This window comes from Pleurodeles waltl, chromosome 6 (assembly GCF_031143425.1).
Source record: "Pleurodeles waltl isolate 20211129_DDA chromosome 6, aPleWal1.hap1.20221129, whole genome shotgun sequence".
Lineage (NCBI taxonomy): Eukaryota > Metazoa > Chordata > Amphibia > Caudata > Salamandridae > Pleurodeles > Pleurodeles waltl.
Genome location: NC_090445.1, coordinates 541823072 through 541847690, shown reverse-complemented (window position 1 = coordinate 541847690; position 24619 = coordinate 541823072). Strand labels below are relative to the sequence as shown.

The following is a 24619-nucleotide window of genomic DNA, read 5'->3' as shown; positions in this document are numbered from 1 at the left end:
AACTTTATTCATTTTATCAAAAGCTAAAATTCTCTAAAAAGCATCTGACTACTTGTCACTCAAATGCACCTGTGGCGTAGATAATATACGTATGCATCCTCTAACGAGCACAGTGTCTTTTGATCTCACTTTTGGAATTCTGTCTGTGTATCCTCCCTATGCGACTTCCATGCTCTGAAGTTTTACACCCTGTCCTCCTCCCTCTACCAACCTTGACTCACACAAACATCTTGTGTCTCCCTTCAGGTCTGCCATGATTTACACCTCCTCCTAACACTGGTATCAGAAAGTGTCTCAGGCTCTTGTGTATGTGACCTTTTAAATTATCTGTGGTATGCGAGGACCAGTTGTTACTGCTTTGCCCTACACCTGGCCTCTTCATTTTCCTTCCTGTCCTTGTATTCCAGTCTACTATTATACCCAGCTTGAGGCCTGTACTTCCAAAGTGCACACTTCTGCACATTTCCCTTCTAAGCCATGTGTTGACAAGAGTGGGCCTTCTTTAATTTTTTTGAGGCCTATTACAGAAACCTCACAGGTTCATCAGTTAAAGCTCCAAGCTTTGTTCCAATTTTGCTCATAGTATCATCACCCGTAAGAATATGTGCCTTGATAAGAACACAGGGCATCTCTGGGTCATGTTTCGTGTAACAGAGCATGAAGTGAGATTAAGTGTCTTCTCTCACCTGTTCCATAACTTATCCTAAAGCATTCCAATGCAATGTTTTTATAGCCTCAGATATGATGAGCATACCTTGTAATGAACAAACATAATGAGTTCTGCTCAATACTGAGTGCATCGTCTATGTCACACCCACTGAGATAACTTCCCGCACACCGTAACACAAATTCTGTCATGTGGAAAATGCCCATCATTGGATGAAGGTCATCAAATTCTACTGGAATGGTCATAAAAATGTCAGGTACAATACAGAAAACACCTTCTTTGCAGAAAATTGACAGGGTAGGCTGGTCTTCAAGCTCAGCATGCACATTGTGGAAATGTTTTAGAGCTGAGCATACCGTTGCGTAGTTTGTGACTGGAGATGGTATTACTGATAATAACCCAACCTTCTTCAACAGTATTCTGTGAGATCAGAGCATGAATTCCAGCCCACAGAGGAACTGGCATTCTTCACCCTTCAGTCCGCACCAAATGAGCGATATGATAAATTCAGTTAAATCAGCTTTGCGGACCGCAGCATCAGGTAAAAGATCCATGCCCTCAGCCACTTTGAAACTTATTGGTAGACTGGGGCGTGTTGATGGTTTTTAGTGATTTTGCCCACATTGGCAAAGCAGTTGGGTTATAAGTTTGCAGCTTCATTTGTTTATGCCTACAGCTGATTCAGCTTGTTTTACAACGGCTACTTCATTGGTACAGTCTTGAAAAAGACCCATTGCATTATCATGTGTGCCAGATGTTCCAGGTAAAGAAAATCAAAATGATCAAGCGCAGCATTTGTAAATCCTTTCCTGGTAAAGTGACTTGAAAGTGGTGTACTGTCGGATTCTCAAGATTTTACAGCATGAGCTGCTAACAAGTTCCTGCTTCATACTATGTCATTATAACTTGTTGATGCACCAATCCTATTCATTGAAATGATTAGCTCTTTACTTTTGCACTTGTCGTAGATTGCGTGGGCAGTCATCATGTGTAGTAGAGTTTTCTTTTTGCCGTGCTGTAATTTATAAAACATGATTTGGAAAAGACAGTACATCTGCAGAGCATAAGCCTGTGGGTTCATGGGATTGTCTTCCACTTCTCTGCTTATATCTTTAAAGCTATCATCAATTTATCGACCTCTATTCCTGACTCAAGAAGTTTAGTTTGTAACAGTTTTGCTTTGCTGATCGTAAAAAACAATGATGTAAAAATGTTAAGACAACATCAGGCATTCTTGTTGACTCCCATGATTTGAGGAGCTCGAGAGCATTACAAAATTTGTCGTTATGTCCAAAATCTAAATCTTTCAGGATGTTTCTTAAAGTGGTTCCTGCTATCTGCATCCTGTGATCTTATTTTGGCAGCAAGAACTTCATCAGTCAGTCAAACACCTGTGGCTCATTCTTTTTGTTAGACTGATAAAAACAAATTGTCATTGTACATTCGCACCAGAAAAATCTTCATTTCCATATTCTGGATCATTACAGTTCTTGACCATTATTTCTCTGATCTCATGGAGTGTGAACCCGTAGCCAGCACTCGAGTGGCTTTAAAACTTAATTTGCTTTTTCAAAGGGTGCAAACTTAACTAAAGGCTGGTGGTTATGTTGCTGCTGGGAGCTCATTGTACATTCATATTTTCTAATCTATGCATGCACGGAGTTCAGGTGGGCATACAAATCTGCTGCAAGTACATTCACCTCACTGTTTAGATCACCTACGTGGCTGAAAACTTCATTTTGGATGAAATAAGCTGCAGATAAAAACATGTTTGCCCTTTTAGACTCAGATACTCTGTACCTTACCCTTTCATCAATCCCTTTGGCCCTTGTTCTGGCTAAACCACAGATAACACATTGAAGATCTCTGCTTTCCAATTAGTTGTTGGAAGTGGACGGGGGTAGCTATCGATCTTCTAAGTGGATGGGCATTGGGTTTGGTTGTCCTCGCTTTCTCAGAAGCCTCGGATTCTTGTTGTGATACTCTGGTTTCTGCTATTTTTTGGCAGTTTTTTTTCCAGGCTTTTTTCCATTGTATACGACTTATAGCACTTGTTGTTAAAATGCTAAAATATTTGATCCTCTTCACCCATCAGTTTCAGTCTTTTATCAACTTCGTCTTGCAGTATTTCTGCAGCAACTCAAACTGTCTTCTGTCCAGCCGCAGTTGATGGTAGCTTTTCTTTTTAATTAGTTTGGCATATGACACACTTTTCTTTGACGGAATCCTCAGATTGTGTAGTTACCAACACTCTGTCAGGAGGTAAAGATACTCTGCTACCACTTGCTTTGCTCATGTTTACAAATTTGAATCAACGGAAAACCTGAAACAAAAACAATAGTTAAATACATTAACAATATGATGGCTAAAACATATTATAGGGCCACTATTTTGGAAAATGGCAGAAGGGTTCCTCTGAGGAGTTATTTTCTGTCTCTATAAAATTACTGGACATCCAAAACCTATGTTTTGATACCAATTGAAGTATATGTGTCTCATGGTTCCTGAAATAATTACATCATCTCTGCAACACATCCGCCATTTTTTAGAATGTCATCCAGAGAAAATCAGCCTGGATTAGCAAAGTCTACCCAAGCTATGTTACTTCTCTAACAATACAAAAACGCAAATCAAAAATGAAAATCTGTGGACAACAATTTTTTACTAAGGTAAGTCAAGGGGCCAGGACTAATACGGACGCAAAGGCTCTGCTAACCCTCCCGATCTTGTGTTGAGATTGGATTGGCTGGCAACACTTTAACAAGAAAGTGTTGGCAGCTATCTTGCTGCGTCCCTGAAAATAAAGATAAAAAAAAGAAAAGGGGCCAGGGTAGTGACACTGTTGGACTTTTTGCCTTACACAGGGTCATCCCCAGTCTTTTTGCCTCCTTCCTCCTGGTTTTTCTGACCTCTCACTGTTGGCTCTAGGACTCTGAGCACTTTATCACTGCTGACCAGTGCTAAAGTGCAGGTGCTCTCCCATCTAAAGTTGGCATGATTGGGTTATACCTAATTGGTATATTTAATTTACCTATAAGTCCCTTGTACAAGTGGTATCTCTATACCCAGGGACTGTAAATTAAATACTACTAGTGGGCCTACAGCGCTGCTTGCACCACCCACTGAAGTAGACTTTCAAACCTGTCTCAGGCCTGTTAGCGCAGGGCCTGTGTGCGCAGTTTTCTGCCACAGGGACCTGGCATCTAAACTTACTTGCCAGGCCCAGAACTCCCCTTTTACTACATGTAAGTCACCCCTAAGGTACGCCCTAGCTAGCCATATGGGCAGGGTGCCATGTATGTAGAAAGGCAGGACATGTGCCAAGTTGCGTGGCCTGTCCTGGTAGTGACAAACAGCCTAACTTGGTGTCTCACTGCTGTGAGTGCTGCCTTCTGATAGGATTGCATTAGAAATGCCCTGCCTTATGTGTAAGGGGTATTGTCTGATTTATGAGGGGTAGCGTAGGCGTGTTTGGTATGGTTGTGATGGTGATAATAAATGCTGCTTACTGGTGTGGGTGTATTTTTTATTACTATCACAGAAATGCCACTTCTAGAAAGTGCGCATTTATCTGTGCTTATAACTCTGGTGTTTTGCAGCTTGACTCCAATCCACGTCTGGGCAGAATGACAGTTGGGGCTTTGTGCATACTTTTCAGACAGCCTGTACACAGGGAGGGTGGAGGTGTCACAGAGGTGCATCTGCATACTGAATAGTCTTCCTGGGCTGAGAGAAGGGAGAGGCGGGGCACACCTGCATTTGTAAAGACTGTGCCCTGGCCTCACACAATAGGGTCGTTAACCCCCCACTGATGTTTGGAGCCTGTGCTGAAAGGAGAGAGTGGGCACTCCCAGAACCAGTTGTAACTGGCTGGAACCTCCTCTCCCTACCATTGTAAAACACTGTAAGAACTGAGTATAAGTACAGGGGAATTTTCCACACAATTTGGAGCCCTTGACCCAAGGGTAGGTCGCTCCCCCTGCCGCTGCAGCTCCTCCAAGTTCCCGAGTTCCTGTGTTCCTGAGACCCACCTAACTGTAAGTACCCCCCTCCTCCCAGCCCCTCGCCCTGCCCCGCGCCACTCACCTTCTCTCCTGCTTCTTTTCCTCCTCTCTGTCTCTTCCTCCTCGCCCCCCCTCTGCAATCTTCTTCTGTGTTCTTCTGTTCTTCTCTTCTGTTCTTCTGTTCTTCCCTTCTGTTCTTCTGTGTTCTTCCGGTCTTCTGTGTTCTTCTTCTCTGTTCTTCTCGGTGCTTCTGTGTTCTTCTTCTCGGTTCTTCTGTGTTCTTCTCTGTTCTTCTCTGTTCTTCTCTGTTCTTCTGCTCTTCCGATCTTCTGTGCTTCTGTCTTCTGTTCTTCTGTCTTCTGTTCTCCTGTCTTCGGCTCTTCTACCTCCTCCGTCTTCTTCCCCCGAGCCTGCCCTCCTGCTCCTTCCTCATCCCCCTCCCTCACTCGCCTCCCCCTCTCTCACCCCTAGCTAACCCGTTCGCTATCTACCTCCCTCACTCCTCCTATCTTCCTATCTCTCTAGCTCCCTATCTCACTATCTAACTCCCCCACTCTCCACCTCCTCCTACCTACCTACCTGTCTATCTATCTATTTCCCTATCTATCGACTTCTCTATCTATTTTCTCTATCTATTTCTCTATCTCTCCCCCCCTCCCGCCACCCCCTCTACTACCTATCTCCCTATCCTCTCACTCTACCTCTCTCCCTCACCCACCTCTACAACCCCCCCTCCCCTATCTTCACAACCCTACTCCTATCTCTCTCCCTAACCTCCAAACCTCCTAACACTCACCCTCCTCCACCCTAAACCCCCTCCCCCAGCTCCTCTCACTCTACCTGTCCCCCCCCTCCCTTGCGCTTTCCCGCCGCGACCTCCTGCACGCCCCGCCCCCCAGCTCCCATTCGCCCCCAGCTGACCCCTCCCCCCCCCTCCTACCTCTTATGGCGCCCGCTGCGCGACAGTGGTAGCGACCCTTGACCCAAGGGTAGGTCGCTCCCCCTGCCGCTGCAGCTCCTCCAAGTTCCCGAGTTCCTGTGTTCCTGAGACCCACCTAACTGTAAGTACCCCCCTCCTCCCAGCCCCTCGCCCTGCCCCGCGCCACTCACCTTCTCTCCTGCTCCTGCTTCTTTTCCTCCTCTCTGTCTCTTCCTCCTCGCCCCCCCTCTGCAATCTTCTTCTGTGTTCTTCTGTTCTTCTCTTCTGTTCTTCTGTTCTTCCCTTCTGTTCTTCTGTGTTCTTCCGGTCTTCTGTGTTCTTCTTCTCTGTTCTTCTCGGTGCTTCTGTGTTCTTCTTCTCGGTTCTTCTCTGTTCTTCTCTGTTCTTCTCTGTTCTTCTCTGTTCTTCTGCTCTTCCGATCTTCTGTGCTTCTGTCTTCTGTTCTTCTGTCTTCTGTTCTCCTGTCTTCGGCTCTTCTACCTCCTCCGTCTTCTTCCCCCGAGCCTGCCCTCCTGCTCCTTCCTCATCCCCCTCCCTCACTCGCCTCCCCCTCTCTCACCCCTAGCTAACCCGTTCGCTATCTACCTCCCTCACTCCTCCTATCTTCCTATCTCTCTAGCTCCCTATCTCACTATCTAACTCCCCCACTCTCCACCTCCTCCTACCTACCTACCTGTCTATCTATCTATTTCCCTATCTATCGACTTCTCTATCTATTTTCTCTATCTATTTCTCTATCTCTCCCCCCCTCCCGCCACCCCCTCTACTACCTATCTCCCTATCCTCTCACTCTACCTCTCTCCCTCACCCACCTCTACAACCCCCCCTCCCCTATCTTCACAACCCTACTCCTATCTCTCTCCCTAACCTCCAAACCTCCTAACACTCACCCTCCTCCACCCTAAACCCCCTCCCCCAGCTCCTCTCACTCTACCTGTCCCCCCCTCCCTCGCGCTTTCCCGCCGCGACCTCCTGCACGCCCCGCCCCCCAGCTCCCATTCGCCCCCAGCTGACCCCTCCCCCCCCTCCTACCTCTTATGGCGGCCGCTGCGCGACAGTGGTAGCGACCCTTGACCCAAGGGTAGGTCGCTCCCCCTGCCGCTGCAGCTCCTCCAAGTTCCCGAGTTCCTGTGTTCCTGAGACCCACCTAACTGTAAGTACCCCCCTCCTCCCAGCCCCTCGCCCTGCCCCACGCCACTCACCTTCTCTCCTGCTCCTGCTTCTTTTCCTCCTCTCTGTCTCTTCCTCCTCGCCCCCCCTCTGCAATCTTCTTCTGTGTTCTTCTGTTCTTCTCTTCTGTTCTTCTGTTCTTCCCTTCTGTTCTTCTGTGTTCTTCCGGTCTTCTGTGTTCTTCTTCTCTGTTCTTCTCGGTGCTTCTGTGTTCTTCTTCTCGGTTCTTCTGTGTTCTTCTCTGTTCTTCTCTGTTCTTCTCTGTTCTTCTGCTCTTCCGATCTTCTGTGCTTCTGTCTTCTGTTCTTCTGTCTTCTGTTCTCCTGTCTTCGGCTCTTCTACCTCCTCCGTCTTCTTCCCCCGAGCCTGCCCTCCTGCTCCTTCCTCATCCCCCTCCCTCACTCGCCTCCCCCTCTCTCACCCCTAGCTAACCCGTTCGCTATCTACCTCCCTCACTCCTCCTATCTTCCTATCTCTCTAGCTCCCTATCTCACTATCTAACTCCCCCACTCTCCACCTCCTCCTACCTACCTACCTGTCTATCTATCTATTTCCCTATCTATCGACTTCTCTATCTATTTTCTCTATCTATTTCTCTATCTCTCCCCCCCTCCCGCCACCCCCTCTACTACCTATCTCCCTATCCTCTCACTCTACCTCTCTCCCTCACCCACCTCTACAACCCCCCCTCCCCTATCTTCACAACCCTACTCCTATCTCTCTCCCTAACCTCCAAACCTCCTAACACTCACCCTCCTCCACCCTAAACCCCCTCCCCCAGCTCCTCTCACTCTACCTGTCCCCCCTCTCCCTCGCGCTTTCCCGCCGCGACCTCCTGCACGCCCCCGCCCCCCAGCTCCCATTCGCCCCCAGCTGACCCCTCCCCCCCCCTCCTACCTCTTATGGCGGCCGCTGCGCGACAGTGGTAGCGACCCTTGACCCAAGGGTAGGTCGCTCCCCCTGCCGCTGCAGCTCCTCCAAGTTCCCGAGTTCCTGTGTTCCTGAGACCCACCTAACTGTAAGTACCCCCCTCCTCCCAGCCCCTCGCCCTGCCCCGCGCCACTCACCTTCTCTCCTGCTCCTGCTTCTTTTCCTCCTCTCTGTCTCTTCCTCCTCGCCCCCCCTCTGCAATCTTCTTCTGTGTTCTTCTGTTCTTCTCTTCTGTTCTTCTGTTCTTCCCTTCTGTTCTTCTGTGTTCTTCCGGTCTTCTGTGTTCTTCTTCTCTGTTCTTCTCGGTGCTTCTGTGTTCTTCTTCTCGGTTCTTCTGTGTTCTTCTCTGTTCTTCTCTGTTCTTCTCTGTTCTTCTGCTCTTCCGATCTTCTGTGCTTCTGTCTTCTGTTCTTCTGTCTTCTGTTCTCCTGTCTTCGGCTCTTCTACCTCCTCCGTCTTCTTCCCCCGAGCCTGCCCTCCTGCTCCTTCCTCATCCCCCTCCCTCACTCGCCTCCCCCTCTCTCACCCCTAGCTAACCCGTTCGCTATCTACCTCCCTCACTCCTCCTATCTTCCTATCTCTCTAGCTCCCTATCTAACTCCCCCACTCTCCACCTCCTCCTACCTACCTACCTGTCTATCTATCTATTTCCCTATCTATCGACTTCTCTATCTATTTTCTCTATCTATTTCTCTATCTCTCCCCCCCTCCCGCCACCCCCTCTACTACCTATCTCCCTATCCTCTCACTCTACCTCTCTCCCTCACCCACCTCTACAACCCCCCCTCCCCTATCTTCACAACCCTACTCCTATCTCTCTCCCTAACCTCCAAACCTCCTAACACTCACCCTCCTCCACCCTAAACCCCCTCCCCCAGCTCCTCTCACTCTACCTGTCCCCCCCCCTCCCTCGCGCTTTCCCGCCGCGACCTCCTGCACGCCCCCGCCCCCCAGCTCCCATTCGCCCCCAGCTGACCCTCCCCCCCCCCCTCCTACCTCTTATGGCGGCCGCTGCGCGACAGTGGTAGCGACCCTTGACCCAAGGGTAGGTCGCTCCCCCTGCCGCTGCAGCTCCTCCAAGTTCCCGAGTTCCTGTGTTCCTGAGACCCACCTAACTGTAAGTACCCCCCTCCTCCCAGCCCCTCGCCCTGCCCCGCGCCACTCACCTTCTCTCCTGCTCCTGCTTCTTTTCCTCCTCTCTGTCTCTTCCTCCTCGCCCCCCCTCTGCAATCTTCTTCTGTGTTCTTCTGTTCTTCTCTTCTGTTCTTCTGTTCTTCCCTTCTGTTCTTCTGTGTTCTTCCGGTCTTCTGTGTTCTTCTTCTCTGTTCTTCTCGGTGCTTCTGTGTTCTTCTTCTCGGTTCTTCTGTGTTCTTCTGTGTTCTTCTCTGTTCTTCTCTGTTCTTCTCTGTTCTTCTGCTCTTCCGATCTTCTGTGCTTCTGTCTTCTGTTCTTCTGTCTTCTGTTCTCCTGTCTTCGGCTCTTCTACCTCCTCCGTCTTCTTCCCCCGAGCCTGCCCTCCTGCTCCTTCCTCATCCCCCTCCCTCACTCGCCTCCCCCTCTCTCACCCCTAGCTAACCCGTTCGCTATCTACCTCCCTCACTCCTCCTATCTTCCTATCTCTCTAGCTCCCTATCTAACTCCCCCACTCTCCACCTCCTCCTACCTACCTACCTGTCTATCTATCTATTTCCCTATCTATCGACTTCTCTATCTATTTTCTCTATCTATTTCTCTATCTCTCCCCCCCTCCCGCCACCCCCTCTACTACCTATCTCCCTATCCTCTCACTCTACCTCTCTCCCTCACCCACCTCTACAACCCCCCCTCCCCTATCTTCACAACCCTACTCCTATCTCTCTCCCTAACCTCCAAACCTCCTAACACTCACCCTCCTCCACCCTAAACCCCCTCCCCCAGCTCCTCTCACTCTACCTGTCCCCCCCTCCCTCGCGCTTTCCCGCCGCGACCTCCTGCACGCCCCCGCCCCCCAGCTCCCATTCGCCCCCAGCTGACCCCTCCCCCCCCCTCCTACCTCTTATGGCGGCCGCTGCGCGACAGTGGTAGCGACCCTTGACCCAAGGGTAGGTCGCTCCCCCTGCCGCTGCAGCTCCTCCAAGTTCCCGAGTTCCTGTGTTCCTGAGACCCACCTAACTGTAAGTATCCCCCTCCTCCCAGCCCCTCGCCCTGCCCCGCGCCACTCACCTTCTCTCCTGCTCCTGCTTCTTTTCCTCCTCTCTGTCTCTTCCTCCTCGCCCCCCCCTCTGCAATCTTCTTCTGTGTTCTTCTGTTCTTCTCTTCTGTTCTTCTGTTCTTCCCTTCTGTTCTTCTGTGTTCTTCCGGTCTTCTGTGTTCTTCTTCTCTGTTCTTCTCGGTGCTTCTGTGTTCTTCTTCTCTGTTCTTCTCTGTTCTTCTCTGTTCTTCTCTGTTCTTCTGCTCTTCCGATCTTCTGTGCTTCTGTCTTCTGTTCTTCTGTCTTCTGTTCTCCTGTCTTCGGCTCTTCTACCTCCTCCGTCTTCTTCCCCCGAGCCTGCCCTCCTGCTCCTTCCTCATCCCCCTCCCTCACTCGCCTCCCCCTCTCTCACCCCTAGCTAACCCGTTCGCTATCTACCTCCCTCACTCCTCCTATCTTCCTATCTCTCTAGCTCCCTATCTCACTATCTAACTCCCCCACTCTCCACCTCCTCCTACCTACCTACCTGTCTATCTATCTATTTCCCTATCTATCGACTTCTCTATCTATTTTCTCTATCTATTTCTCTATCTCTCCCCCCCTCCCGCCACCCCCTCTACTACCTATCTCCCTATCCTCTCACTCTACCTCTCTCCCTCACCCACCTCTACAACCCCCCCTCCCCTATCTTCACAACCCTACTCCTATCTCTCTCCCTAACCTCCAAACCTCCTAACACTCACCCTCCTCCACCCTAAACCCCCTCCCCCAGCTCCTCTCACTCTACCTGTCCCCCCCCCCTCCCTCGCGCTTTCCCGCCGCGACCTCCTGCACGCCCCCGCCCCCCAGCTCCCATTCGCCCCCAGCTGACCCCTCCCCCCCCCTCCTACCTCTTATGGCGGCCGCTGCGCGACAGTGGTAGCGACCCTTGACCCAAGGGTAGGTCGCTCCCCCTGCCGCTGCAGCTCCTCCAAGTTCCCGAGTTCCTGTGTTCCTGAGACCCACCTAACTGTAAGTACCCCCCTCCTCCCAGCCCCTCGCCCTGCCCCGCGCCACTCACCTTCTCTCCTGCTCCTGCTTCTTTTCCTCCTCTCTGTCTCTTCCTCCTCGCCCCCCCTCTGCAATCTTCTTCTGTGTTCTTCTGTTCTTCTCTTCTGTTCTTCTGTTCTTCCCTTCTGTTCTTCTGTGTTCTTCCGGTCTTCTGTGTTCTTCTTCTCTGTTCTTCTCGGTGCTTCTGTGTTCTTCTTCTCGGTTCTTCTGTGTACTTCTGTGTTCTTCTCTGTTCTTCTCTGTTCTTCTGCTCTTCCGATCTTCTGTGCTTCTGTCTTCTGTTCTTCTGTCTTCTGTTCTCCTGTCTTCGGCTCTTCTACCTCCTCCGTCTTCTTCCCCCGAGCCTGCCCTCCTGCTCCTTCCTCATCCCCCTCCCTCACTCGCCTCCCCCTCTCTCACCCCTAGCTAACCCGTTCGCTATCTACCTCCCTCACTCCTCCTATCTTCCTATCTCTCTAGCTCCCTATCTCACTATCTAACTCCCCCACTCTCCACCTCCTCCTACCTACCTACCTGTCTATCTATCTATTTCCCTATCTATCGACTTCTCTATCTATTTTCTCTATCTATTTCTCTATCTCTCCCCCCCTCCCGCCACCCCCTCTACTACCTATCTCCCTATCCTCTCACTCTACCTCTCTCCCTCACCCACCTCTACAACCCCCCCTCCCCTATCTTCACAACCCTACTCCTATCTCTCTCCCTAACCTCCAAACCTCCTAACACTCACCCTCCTCCACCCTAAACCCCCTCCCCCAGCTCCTCTCACTCTACCTGTCCCCCCCCTCCCTCGCGCTTTCCCGCCGCGACCTCCTGCACGCCCCCGCCCCCCAGCTCCCATTCGCCCCCAGCTGACCCCTCCCCCCCCCCTCCTACCTCTTATGGCGGCCGCTGCGCGACAGTGGTAGCGACCCTTGACCCAAGGGTAGGTCGCTCCCCCTGCCGCTGCAGCTCCTCCAAGTTCCCGAGTTCCTGTGTTCCTGAGACCCACCTAACTGTAAGTACCCCCCTCCTCCCAGCCCCTCGCCCTGCCCCGCGCCACTCACCTTCTCTCCTGCTTCTTTTCCTCCTCTCTGTCTCTTCCTCCTCGCCCCCCCTCTGCAATCTTCTTCTGTGTTCTTCTGTTCTTCTCTTCTGTTCTTCTGTTCTTCCCTTCTGTTCTTCTGTGTTCTTCCGGTCTTCTGTGTTCTTCTTCTCTGTTCTTCTCGGTGCTTCTGTGTTCTTCTTCTCGGTTCTTCTGTGTTCTTCTCTGTTCTTCTCTGTTCTTCTCTGTTCTTCTGCTCTTCCGATCTTCTGTGCTTCTGTCTTCTGTTCTTCTGTCTTCTGTTCTCCTGTCTTCGGCTCTTCTACCTCCTCCGTCTTCTTCCCCCGAGCCTGCCCTCCTGCTCCTTCCTCATCCCCCTCCCTCACTCGCCTCCCCCTCTCTCACCCCTAGCTAACCCGTTCGCTATCTACCTCCCTCACTCCTCCTATCTTCCTATCTCTCTAGCTCCCTATCTCACTATCTAACTCCCCCACTCTCCACCTCCTCCTACCTACCTACCTGTCTATCTATCTATTTCCCTATCTATCGACTTCTCTATCTATTTTCTCTATCTATTTCTCTATCTCTCCCCCCTCCCGCCACCCCCTCTACTACCTATCTCCCTATCCTCTCACTCTACCTCTCTCCCTCACCCACCTCTACAACCCCCCCTCCCCTATCTTCACAACCCTACTCCTATCTCCCTCCCTAACCTCCAAACCTCCTAACACTCACCCTCCTCCACCCTAAACCCCCTCCCCCAGCTCCTCTCACTCTACCTTTCCCCCCCCTCCCTCGCGCTTTCCCGCCGCGACCTCCTGCACGCCCCCGCCCCCCAGCTCCCATTCGCCCCCAGCTGACCCCTCCCCCCCCCTCCTACCTCTTATGGCGGCCGCTGCGCGACAGTGGTAGCGACCCTTGACCCAAGGGTAGGTCGCTCCCCCTGCCGCTGCAGCTCCTCCAAGTTCCCGAGTTCCTGTGTTCCTGAGACCCACCTAACTGTAAGTACCCCCCTCCTCCCAGCCCCTCGCCCTGCCCCGCGCCACTCACCTTCTCTCCTGCTCCTGCTTCTTTTCCTCCTCTCTGTCTCTTCCTCCTCGCCCCCCCTCTGCAATCTTCTTCTGTGTTCTTCTGTTCTTCCCTTCTGTTCTTCTGTGTTCTTCCGGTCTTCTGTGTTCTTCTTCTCTGTTCTTCTCGGTGCTTCTGTGTTCTTCTTCTCGGTTCTTCTGTGTTCTTCTCTGTTCTTCTCTGTTCTTCTCTGTTCTTCTGCTCTTCCGATCTTCTGTGCTTCTGTCTTCTGTTCTTCTGTCTTCTGTTCTCCTGTCTTCGGCTCTTCTACCTCCTCCGTCTTCTTCCCCCGAGCCTGCCCTCCTGCTCCTTCCTCATCCCCCTCCCTCACTCGCCTCCCCCTCTCTCACCCCTAGCTAACCCGTTCGCTATCTACCTCCCTCACTCCTCCTATCTTCCTATCTCTCTAGCTCCCTATCTCACTATCTAACTCCCCCACTCTCCACCTCCTCCTACCTACCTACCTGTCTATCTATCTATTTCCCTATCTATCGACTTCTCTATCTATTTTCTCTATCTATTTCTCTATCTCTCCCCCCCTCCCGCCACCCCCTCTACTACCTATCTCCCTATCCTCTCACTCTACCTCTCTCCCTCACCCACCTCTACAACCCCCCCTCCCCTATCTTCACAACCCTACTCCTATCTCTCTCCCTAACCTCCAAACCTCCTAACACTCACCCTCCTCCACCCTAAACCCCCTCCCCCAGCTCCTCTCACTCTACCTGTCCCCCCCCCTCCCTCGCGCTTTCCCGCCGCGACCTCCTGCACGCCCCCGCCCCCCAGCTCCCATTCGCCCCCAGCTGACCCCTCCCCCCCCCTCCTACCTCTTATGGCGGCCGCTGCGCGACTGCGCAGCGGGCGCACGCAGCGGGCACGCCGCTGGCGCGCCGGAGGCGCCCCAGAGGCAAGCCCGTCTGCGCCCGTCCGCGCCTGGCCCGCGCCCAGCGCCACGACCCCTGGTCCCCAGCTCCCCCAAGCCCCGCTGATCCGCTACGACCCCACCACCCTCCACGCCCTCAACCCAGGGCGCTCCAAAACCTGCTTCCTAGCTCACCCCAAACGCACCCATGGACCCTTCGCCTGCAACTCCTGCAAACGCATCTTCCACCACGCAACTACCACGACCACAAGCCCACGCGCCATCAACCACCTCAAGTGCATCCTGATCAACGCTCGTTCCGTCCACAAGCACGCCGTTGAACTTTGGGACCTCCTGGACTCCACAGCCCCGGACGTCGCCTTCATCACGGAGACATGGATGAACGCCTCCTCTGCTCCTGACATCGCTACCCGCCATCCCCGAAGGCTACAAGATCTCCAGAAAAGACCGCACCAACCAAGTAGGAGGAGGTGTCGCCATCATCTTCAAAGACTCCATCAGCGTCACCACCTCCACCGAAGACCCCCCCCTCGCCGCTGAACACCTGCATTTTCAGATTCGCACCGACCCAAGGACCACCCTCAGAGGATCCCTCGTCTACCGTCCTCCCGGACCTCGCGCCTCTTTCAGCGACGCCATCGCCGACTTCATCTCCCCGCACGCCCTCGCCTCACCGGACTACATCCTCCTAGGCGACCTCAACTTCCATCTGGAACAAAACAACGACCCCAACACCACCACCCTGCTCGACAACCTCGCCATCCTCGGCCTCAAACAACTGGTGAACACCGCCACCCACATCGCCGGACACACGCTCGACCCTATCTTCTCCGCCAGCAAACACGTCTTCTTCAGCCACACCTCTGCCCTACACTGGACCGACCACAACTGCGTCCACTTCACATTCCGACGCGAGACCTCCCACCTCCGCACTCAACCCATCCCTCATCGATAGTGGAACAAGATCCCTGAAGAGCAACTCTTCTCCGCTCTCGCCGCCAACCAACCCACCCTCACCACCGACCCCAACGACGCAGCTCTCAACCTCACAAACTGGATCTCCAACTGCGCTGACAACCTTGCTCCCCTCAAACGCACGCATCGACAGACCAACACCAAAAAACCTCTCTGGTTCTCTGACACCCTCAAAGAATCAAAGAAAACTTGTCGTGCCCTTGAGAAGGCCTGGCGCAAGGACCACACCGCTGACAACATGACCGCCCTCAAGAACGCTACACGCGAACACCACCACCTGATCCGCACTGCCAAAAGGAACTTTTTCACCGACAGACTAGACAAAAACAGCCACAACAGCAGAGAACTCTTCAGCATCGTCAAAGAGTTCTCCAACCCCAGCGCCAGCGCCAAAGCCGTCACGCCCTCACAGGATTTGTGCGAATCCCTCGCCACTTTCTTCCATCGCAAGATCAGCGACCTCCACGACAGCTTCGGACACCAGACCCAACCATACACCACTGAACCCGCTTCCCCGGACATCACCCTCAACAACTGGACCCACATCAACACGGAAGAAACCAAATCCATCATGAACTCTATCCACTCCGGCGCCCCTTCGGACCCCTGCCCGCACTTCATCTTTAACAAAGCCGACGACATCATCGCCCGCACCTCCAGACCGTCATCAACTCTTCTTTTTCTTCTGCTACCTTCCCCGAATGCTGGAAGCACGCTGAAGTCAACGCCCTACTAAAGAAACTCTGGAGACTCTTGGAATCATCTTGGAACTGGACACCAAAGGCTGAAAGGACTCACCAGGAACCGCCATGGACTGCTGCTGCTGTGCTGACCTGTGACCTGCCTGGTCACTGTGAAGGACTTGCCACTTGCTGCCTTTCCCTTGTGCTGGCCTGTAGCTGGGCCCTCCACCTGAGGACCTTGTCTTAAGATTCTGCTCCCCAGGGGCAGGCTGCTGTGGCCCCTGACCCCTGCATCCATTTCTTCACGAGGGGTGCTTCTCCGTGGTTGCGGCTGCTATTGCGCTGATTGCAGTGCGCTTATGGAGCCTTGGGAGCTCCATAAGCTCTTCACAAGATCTGGCCTGTGGAGGTTGTGGTCCCCAAGGGTGCAGGATTGCCGGATTACCTCCCTGTATTTCTTTACAAAATCTGCCCTGGGGAGGTTGTTGTCCCCTGGGCTGCTGGGAGGGGCACGTGCTCCCCCTGCATTTAATTTTTTTTAAAGGCCGGGGCAGTGGCGGTCCCTGGGGCTGTCCCCCCCATCCACATTGAAAATGACAATCCCCCAGGACCCAGCCCATCTGGGAGCAAGCGGGGAGAGCCTGTACTTGTTTTTTTTTTTCTTTTTTCTTTTTGTAATTTTTAGGCAGACCCACCATGGCTCCTGCAATTCTTTATTTTTGTTGTTTTTTTTGTTTTGTTTTTAAGTGCTTTTTTGCTCTGGGGGGTCCACCACAAGAACTAAGGGGTCAAGGGTGAGTCTATCCTGGCTGTAGTCATGTTCAAAATCCCTATGGAAATTAACATGGGAAATGCACCTTTTTTGACCCCATCCCTTTTTCTCTGCCCCCACTTGAAGAATCACCCCAAAACTTTCCAGACACCAGCTGGCGTAAGCGTTGAATGTTTTTGGAAAATATTGTGAAGATTCATCCAGAGGCGCCAAAGATATGGCAAGTAAAAAAAAAAAAAAAAAGCTTTTTGTATAGAAACTACGTCCTAAAAGCACCTGTTTGATGAAAGTCAGCAAAACTTTGCAGACCTGCTGCCCACACTCAGTGTAGAGAAAAAAGCGGTGTCCCAAAACGGTCTTCAAATCCAGTCCATTCTACATAGCCTTTTGTATTTCGGTTACAGCAGTGGTTCCCAACCTGTGGCCCGCGGACCCCCAGTGGTCTGTGACACATTCCCAGGGGATCCACAGGCCTGAGCCCGAAGGAAAGCACTTCTCCAGAAAGGGCCTCTGACAAACACATGCATGCTTTTATACTTATTACTTCCTTTGTGCAGCAGTTTTAAACACACTGCAAAGATCCTTGAACATCCTGCAGCTTTTGGGCAAAAATAAAAGTATCAAGATAACTTTAGTGATTAATGTACCTGCTTGAGAGAGATGGGAGTTTTGTCTAGTGGCAGTTTTGACTCAAAGGTAGCGCAGATGGTAATAGGCCTGCTGAAAACAATGTGTATCATGCAAAGAGCAGTATTTCATGTGCATAGCACAGTGGGTTACTGCTTTTGTCATACAGAGATTCTTTTGTTGCTTTGCAGTTCATAAGTTACAATCATAATCTATCACAGTGAGCTATGAACTACCATTAAAGAGATGCATGGAAACTGCATGGCACAAACTAGAAAGTTGTCTTTGTTCCCGGTCTTTCATTTTCCCTATGCTGCTAAAAAGGTTTACTTGCATAGACATACATTCTTCTAATTAAAGTCAACGCTAACCACTGTGTTGTGCTCTGAATCCTGAGTTTGTGCTTCTCCAGACCAAGCACTCTTAGAAAATGCCTGCCAGTGTGGATGACTTGTGAATCCTACACCGGGTAGTCCCCTGTTACGTGCTCTGACACCCTACAGTGGTATCAGAGGTGCTATAAAACAAATTAATGACATGTGACAGAGAGACTATGGATTGATGAGAGGCCCTTATGGTTTTACTTCCTTTCCCCCACCACATATTTATATGAAAAAGCTTTCTCAGATCTTATGTACCTAAAGAAATAAAAACAGAAATTGCTGGGGAAACGTAGAATCTGACCTGAGGATTCAACTTTCCTAAATAAACCAAAAATAAAAATAAAAAATAGTCGCCAATATGCAGCACCAACCTTCCCATTAAAATGTTTTAGATTTGTGCATATTTTTCAATATAAAATAATTATATCTTTAGTAATTCGAGTATTTCTTTGGTATGTACTTATTTGTGTATTTTTTGCGAATTACTGTTTATATGTTTGAAATTTAAATCATACAAATTGCTTGGCAGTCCCCGGCTACCAGTAATGATTCATTGGGGGTCCTAAGGAGTCAAAAGGTTGGGAACCACTGGCGTAGGTAGTAACCTGTTATAAACTGGAGTGGGGTCTTGTACACTAGAGTGAAGTATAGAAAAGTGTTGTATAGTTGAACAGAGTGTTGTACAATGGATTGTATGGGTGTAGTGTGGTGCATAGAGTTGGACAATGGAGTGTATGGGGATAGAGTAGAGTAGAATGTCCCACAGTGCCATGAAGTGTGGTAGACTTTAACAGAGTGAAGTTATCTGTGTTACCTTTGAGTCAAAACTGCCACTAGACAAATCTCCCATCTCTCTCCAGCAGGTACATTAATCTCTATTCATAGAGTGGAGTTATCTGCGGACCCACTGGGAATGTGTCACAGACCCCTGGGAGTCCACAGACCACAGGTTGGGAACCGCTGACATAGGCTACGCCAGTACCCTCCACTCCATCCCACTACTCTGCAGCACACCAACACACTCTTTTATACTTTATTCCACACTATGTTACTCCACACAACTCTACTCCATTGTATGAGACTTTACCTCACTGTACTTTACTATACAACAATCCACTCTCCACACCTCCAGTGTTTCACACCATCTGTACTCCATGCAGCTCCACTATACAACACTGTATGCCACACTCCAAGACGTTAGTCCTGTCTATACCTCTTCACTCCACTGTGCAACTCTGTACTATACTGTATGCCACTGTAGAACACTGTACAATACTCTAATCACTATGCAACACTGTATGCAACTCTTTATATGCCACTGCACCCCACTTTACTCCACTCTGGTGACACAGTGCTCCACCCACTACTCCAGTGTACGCCACTCCACTCTGCACCACTCCAAACACAATTCACTATAAACTGGTCACGGCTTTTCCACCTCCCCCACTTCTTCCATTCATGGGTCAGAAGCTTCAGCAAACAAAGGCCGTGCGCGGCAGGGCTTGGCATAACATATAGCAATTAAAAATTACTTTATGTTAAAAGGAACATAGAAATTCACTGCAAAAAACAAAGGTTACAGGGACGTTATACTTAGGTTCTGAATTTACTCGTATAAAACCATAGAAATTCAGCAGTTCTAGTTAGAATTATTTCAAGTAACTATAACTCACTTCCTGAGGTAACTATAACTCGTGCCTTTGCCATGCACAGCTAATTACTCTATCTTTGATATCACTGCAACGTTTGCAATAGCATTATTGATAAAAAAACTGTGCATGCCAAGGGTGCGAGTTGTAGTTACCTTAAGGCATGAGTTATAGCTACTTTAAAGAACTGTAACTCAGTTGCTGAATTTCTACGGTTGTACAAGTAACGTCAGAACCTAACTATAAAGTCCCTGTAACCTTTGCTTTTCTACAAAATTCAAAGGTTAAAAGGACGTTAAAGGTAGGGCTGCATTTCTGTGGTTTTGTACGAGTAAATTCAGAACCTAACTATAACGTCCCTGTAATCTTTATTTTTATGTAAAAACAAAGGTTACAGGGACTTTATAATTAAGTTCTGAATTAACTCGCACAAAATCATAGCAATCCAGCTGTTATAGTTAGTTATTTCAAGTAAATATAACCGCACGCCCTAAGGTAACTAGTTTGTTTCATTGATTATTTAATGACATTATAAAAGTTGTCATGAGTGCTGTAATAGCTGGGGTAATTAGCAGTGCATGGTGAGGGCGCAAGTTATAGTTAACTTAGGGCACAAGTTATAGTTACTTGAGCTAACCATAACTATGTCTGCTGAAATTCCGTGGTTTTGTGCGAGTAAATTCAGAACCTAACGATAACGTCCCTGTACCCTTTGGTTTTTTAAAGTGATTTTCTATGGTTTAAAAAATATATATTTGCTAACTATAATATCCCTGTAACCTTTTTTTCAGTGAATATCTATGTTTTTTTTATGTAAAGTAATTTTAATTGCTACATGTTAATCCAACCACCGCCATGCATGGCCCTTGGTTGTGTGCGGGGGGAGGTGGCCACATGGCATTGCGTCAAAGCCCCCTATAACCACCCAACTGGTGAATGATATAATGAGATATTACCAGACAAATTGAAAAGAAAAATGTATTTGTGAAGTGAAAATAGTGAGATCACCTTTCGGTATGTACTTTAAATATTTGAAGTTGAAAAGAAATCAAAACAGGGTAATGACCACTAACACACTGAAACTGGAACCCTCAACCTCCATTGTGAGGGTCAGAGACCTTAACCACTGGACCACAGGTGAACAAGTCCTTTGCAGTCTCCAGACATATTCATGACATTCAACCCAAAGATAGTGATGGGAAAAAGTGTAAACATTCCTTCACTTGGGATGTTTCACATTCAAAACACTAGTAAATAAACAATACACACTACCATGATATACTAGGATTTGAACCTTCAACCTGCTAAGTGATACTGAAAGAGCCCTACTATTAGGCTTGCAGTGACCCTGTTCTGCTGTGCATAAAAAATATAACTAAAACGTTCTTACCAAACATCTTGCTTCTTTTCCGCTTTGAAGTCATTCTATGGCAAGACAATTGGTATTGTTATTGCAATGGTCTATTCATAGAATGACTTCAAAGCGGCCCGCACGCAAGAAGCTTGTTGACAGCCCAGGACCGCCGAGGGAGCCTGAAGGCCCCGCCGTCCTAGCTGGCTCACTGCGTCCTGCCAGAGCTGGCATTGCTTCCGCAAGCAGGGAGCTGCTTTGAAACATATTTCAAAATAGCCATTGAGTATAATTTTAAAAAACTCACCATCTGACTATGCTTTTGACTGGCCTGTCCGAACCATTGGTAAACAGCTCAAGAACCTTGAAAACCCACTTGTTATATACTGATTACCTTTAACCTAATAACTTTGAAAACTTTGTAGCTTCCAAGTGAGAAGAGATTACCCCTCCATGTTTTGTGTCTCTGGAATCACATTTTAATATCATAATTTATGATGAAGTCAGATTTTAATTTACAATTCTGAAAATGCCACTTTTAGAAAATGTGCATTTTCTTGCTTTAGCCATTTGGTACCTGCAGCCTGACTTTGGACACATGACTGGGTGTAGTTGGCAGCTGAGCTTTGTGTATTCCTCATAGACAGCCACACACATTGGGAGCTTAGGTGTGTCTTAATGGGTCATCCTGGACAGGATGGAAGGGAGGAGCTGGATCCAGCTTCACTTACTCCTGAATAGGCTGTGTCCTGTCCGCACACAAAGGGCCTAACATCTTTGCACTGTCACTCCAGCCAGCTTAGAACTAGAGTAGGAGAAGAAGAGAATTCCTTGTAATTCATAGCCACTGTCTGGAAGCTTCTCCCACCTTCCAGAACCAGGGCACCAAGGTATAAATACTGGACCTCAGACACCACCACTTCAGTACACTTCTGGACCTGTGGATACTCTGCCAGGACGAAGGACTGATCTGCCATTACAAGGACCACCACACTGCTGGACTGCTGCTCTACAAGGAAATGCTGACCTGTTGTCTGATGCGCTCTTGCTGGGGAAGAAGAACTGGACCTGCACCTCCATCTTGCACCCAGGTCTTCGGAGTGAATCAAACAGCTGGTCTGCTGGCCTCCTGATCTGGAGCCTCTGGGACATTTTAGGCTCCCCACAGCTCTTGGACCGGTCTTCAACTGGATTCTGAGATCCGAGGGATGCCTCTCAGGTCCTGAATCCTTGGTGTGACTCTAGAGCGCTTTAATTTAGGCTTTTGGGCTCTTTGTGACTATGAACGGGCCTGTTCGCACTGGAACTGCGCTGCTCGCACAGAGAATCATTTCTAACCATCACAAGTTTGTCTCTTCGCACAGCAAGTATTGTCTGCTGGTGTGGATCACCACCATGAGGCTCCAGCCCACCCGGCCTGCTGTCCGAACCCTTCTGATCCTTGCCAGCGATATTTTCCTTGCACCTGACAAATTTATTTGCATGAGCAGGACTTTTGCCACAAAACTTGAGAAGGTAAACCCTCAGTAGGACTAACCTGGGACTGTATCTGACCCAAGCTCCATCACAGTCGACTTGAACTTTTGACTTTGACCTGGTCCAGCGCGACCAGAAATCCCCAGTTGGTGCTTTATGGCGCTATTCTACAGTGTCTTCCTTAAAAATTCATAACTCAAGTTCTAACTATTGGATGTTTGACATTTTGATCTTGTTTTATTTGTTAAACTTTGCTCTTTTTTCAGGTTGAGCTTTATATTTGTCCTGGCTTAAGGTTTCTTTGTTACGCCTTGCAGACTAACCCTGTTACATAGATTATTGAACTACTGGGCAGATAACTTAGTGTGGCCCACTATTTTTTTTCTTTTTCCTTTCTGCTTCGCGGAATGTTGTTTTTTCCTCTTCCTTGTTTTGGGCATGCCGCTGTTTCTTTGTGGTGTCAGTGCACAAAGGCTGCAACCTTGAGGGTGGTTCTTTTTAGTTTATTTAATACATTTTTTTTTAAACAGTTCATATAGCGCAAACACAATCCAAGGAGCTCTTTATATGACTAAGTGAAGTTTCATATAGCTCGACCTCCATCAAAGGAGGGCTTTACATGAGGACCACTTTACAAGTTTAGCAGTTAAAAAAATACAAACTGGGGCATTTACAACAAAAATAAACACAGAAATCCTCAAAGCTGCACTCCCGGCACAGCGGGAAAGCCAGTACTACAATATTCACTGCACTCTGGAAACTCACTCCATGATGCTTTGAGGATTATTTCTTTTTCAAAACATTTTTGCCTATAACTCAGCCTGTGACGGTCCCACGACAATGGGGCCACCACCAAACCGTTCAGCACAATGCACTATTTCTTTTCAAAGCCATCTCTGGGTCCTCACCCTAGGTTGGGGGGGCAAAATAGTCACCATTCCTTGCCTTGTTTGTAATAGTATTGCAGTAGGCCTGCTAGGCCTGAAAATGTGTGAGGCACTATGTCCTCTAGGGGCTACATATATAGTTACATTGCATTATTTTGTGCCATTCTGTGTTCATTTTGTTATGCTCTCTAGGGGCTGATTGTATTATAACATGACCATATTTTTAACAAATGTTATTTGTATAGTGCCCTTGAGGGGTTGTTCTGAGCATTACAGTCAAGATGCTACAATATTCAGTTTTGCAGGACATTTGTTTTACAAAAATTTTACAGCATGAACTGCTGCTTCTGTCTAGATCATCTCTAAGTCTCCACACTAGGTTGGGGGGGACCCCAAAATAATAAAATAAAATATATTAAATAATGGCAATATTTTCATTTTTTGCTGCAGACAGAGGAAGAAGGTAAATGGAAGTGCTTTGGTTATACGCAGGGCCACTGGAATTATGTGGCAGAGAGGACCAAATTATGCAGCAGGGCTGATCAATTTATGTGGCAAGAAAAGTCCAGTTATGCATTTACAGCGCCAAAAGCTCTAACTCAAGCAAATGTTACACCTATTGCTTTGCAAATGCTTGTTCTAAACTGTTGTGGGATCTTTTTTGTGGTGTTTTTACTGTTTCACTGTTTGAAGTGTTGTACAAATACTTTACACGTTGCCTTTAAGTTAAGCCTGACTGCTCTGTGTCAAGCTACCATTGGTTGAGCACATGTTAATTTGGGGTTGCTTATTCTGTGCTCTGACTTAGACTTTGGCTGCTTCTTGACCAGGGCTCACACCCAAATCACCCAACAATCCAGTTTCTCACAACCATTTTGTCCACCCATCTGTGAACTCACTTGGCCATAAATTATCCATGCACTTATCACTCACTCAAGTTATACATTCCCTTACTCATGTATCCAACTGTTGACTCATTCTCACATTCTTCTAGCCACTGTTGCACAAAACTGAAAATGCCAATTAATGAGGAAGCCTGACTCACTGGCATGCCAGTGCATTTTCCAATTTCAGCAATGTTTTTCTTAATATGACCTTGATTACTTTACGTCTGGCCTAGACTGTTTTTTCCCCTGCACTGCCGAACCATTCTATGGGATTCCTAACCTTATTAGCTGCCATTAAAATCAAACTGGTATATTGCCTAAACAGAGCTTCAGGAAAAATGTGAGCACTTTGTGTGGTGTGCTTCCTTCTTCATCGTTTTATGTTTTTTGTACTAGGCTGAGAAAGAAAAGCACCTTTGATGGAGCATATGAAAATAACAATGGCTTCAGCTCTACTGTAATTAATGGACGTAAAGAAAACCACCAGGAAACAAGCCAAGGAAAAAGTCTTTCTGATGGAGAAAGACATGAGGTAAGAGATTTTGTCTTGAAACTTCCTGCCAGTCCGTGTTTGTTGGATTTGCTCATACCCGACATGTTAGAACCAGTTGTACACATTGTTCAGTGTGTCATATATTAGGGTATACTCATTCACAGATCTGCTTTGTTTGAGTTATTTTTTCAAATTTGAACCATGTTAATAGCTAGATCTATTGTTAGTTTCTTGTAAACTGAAACAGATAAAATACATTTGAAGAAAGGAGGGTTATGTATCATTGCTCGAGGTCGTTCTGCAAAAAAAAAGAAGATAAGGAGCACCAACACTTGAGAACGTTTTTTACATAGTTAGGTAATGGATACATTATTGATATATATATATGTTCGATGGCATGTGTAGCTGCAGATACACATTCTATGCATACGTCTGCCATCTAGTGTTGGGCTAGGAGTGTTACAAGTTGTTTTTTTTCAAAGAAGTGTTTTCGAGTCATGGGATCGAGTGACTCCTCCTCTTCGGCTCCA

General features: G+C 48.6%; 1 protein-coding gene across 5 annotated transcripts in view; it reads left to right on the top strand.

Annotated features, from left to right (window-relative positions):
- The window catches only part of PHTF1 (putative homeodomain transcription factor 1), a 499499-nt gene that overhangs the window by 176235 nt on the left and 298645 nt on the right, over nt 1-24619 (top strand). For all 5 annotated transcript variants that reach the window (XM_069238694.1, XM_069238696.1, XM_069238695.1 and 2 more), the window contains one exon: nt 23993-24128. In XM_069238694.1, the coding sequence (XP_069094795.1) occupies nt 23993-24128 (136 nt within the window). The remainder of the gene's footprint in view (nt 1-23992; nt 24129-24619) is intronic.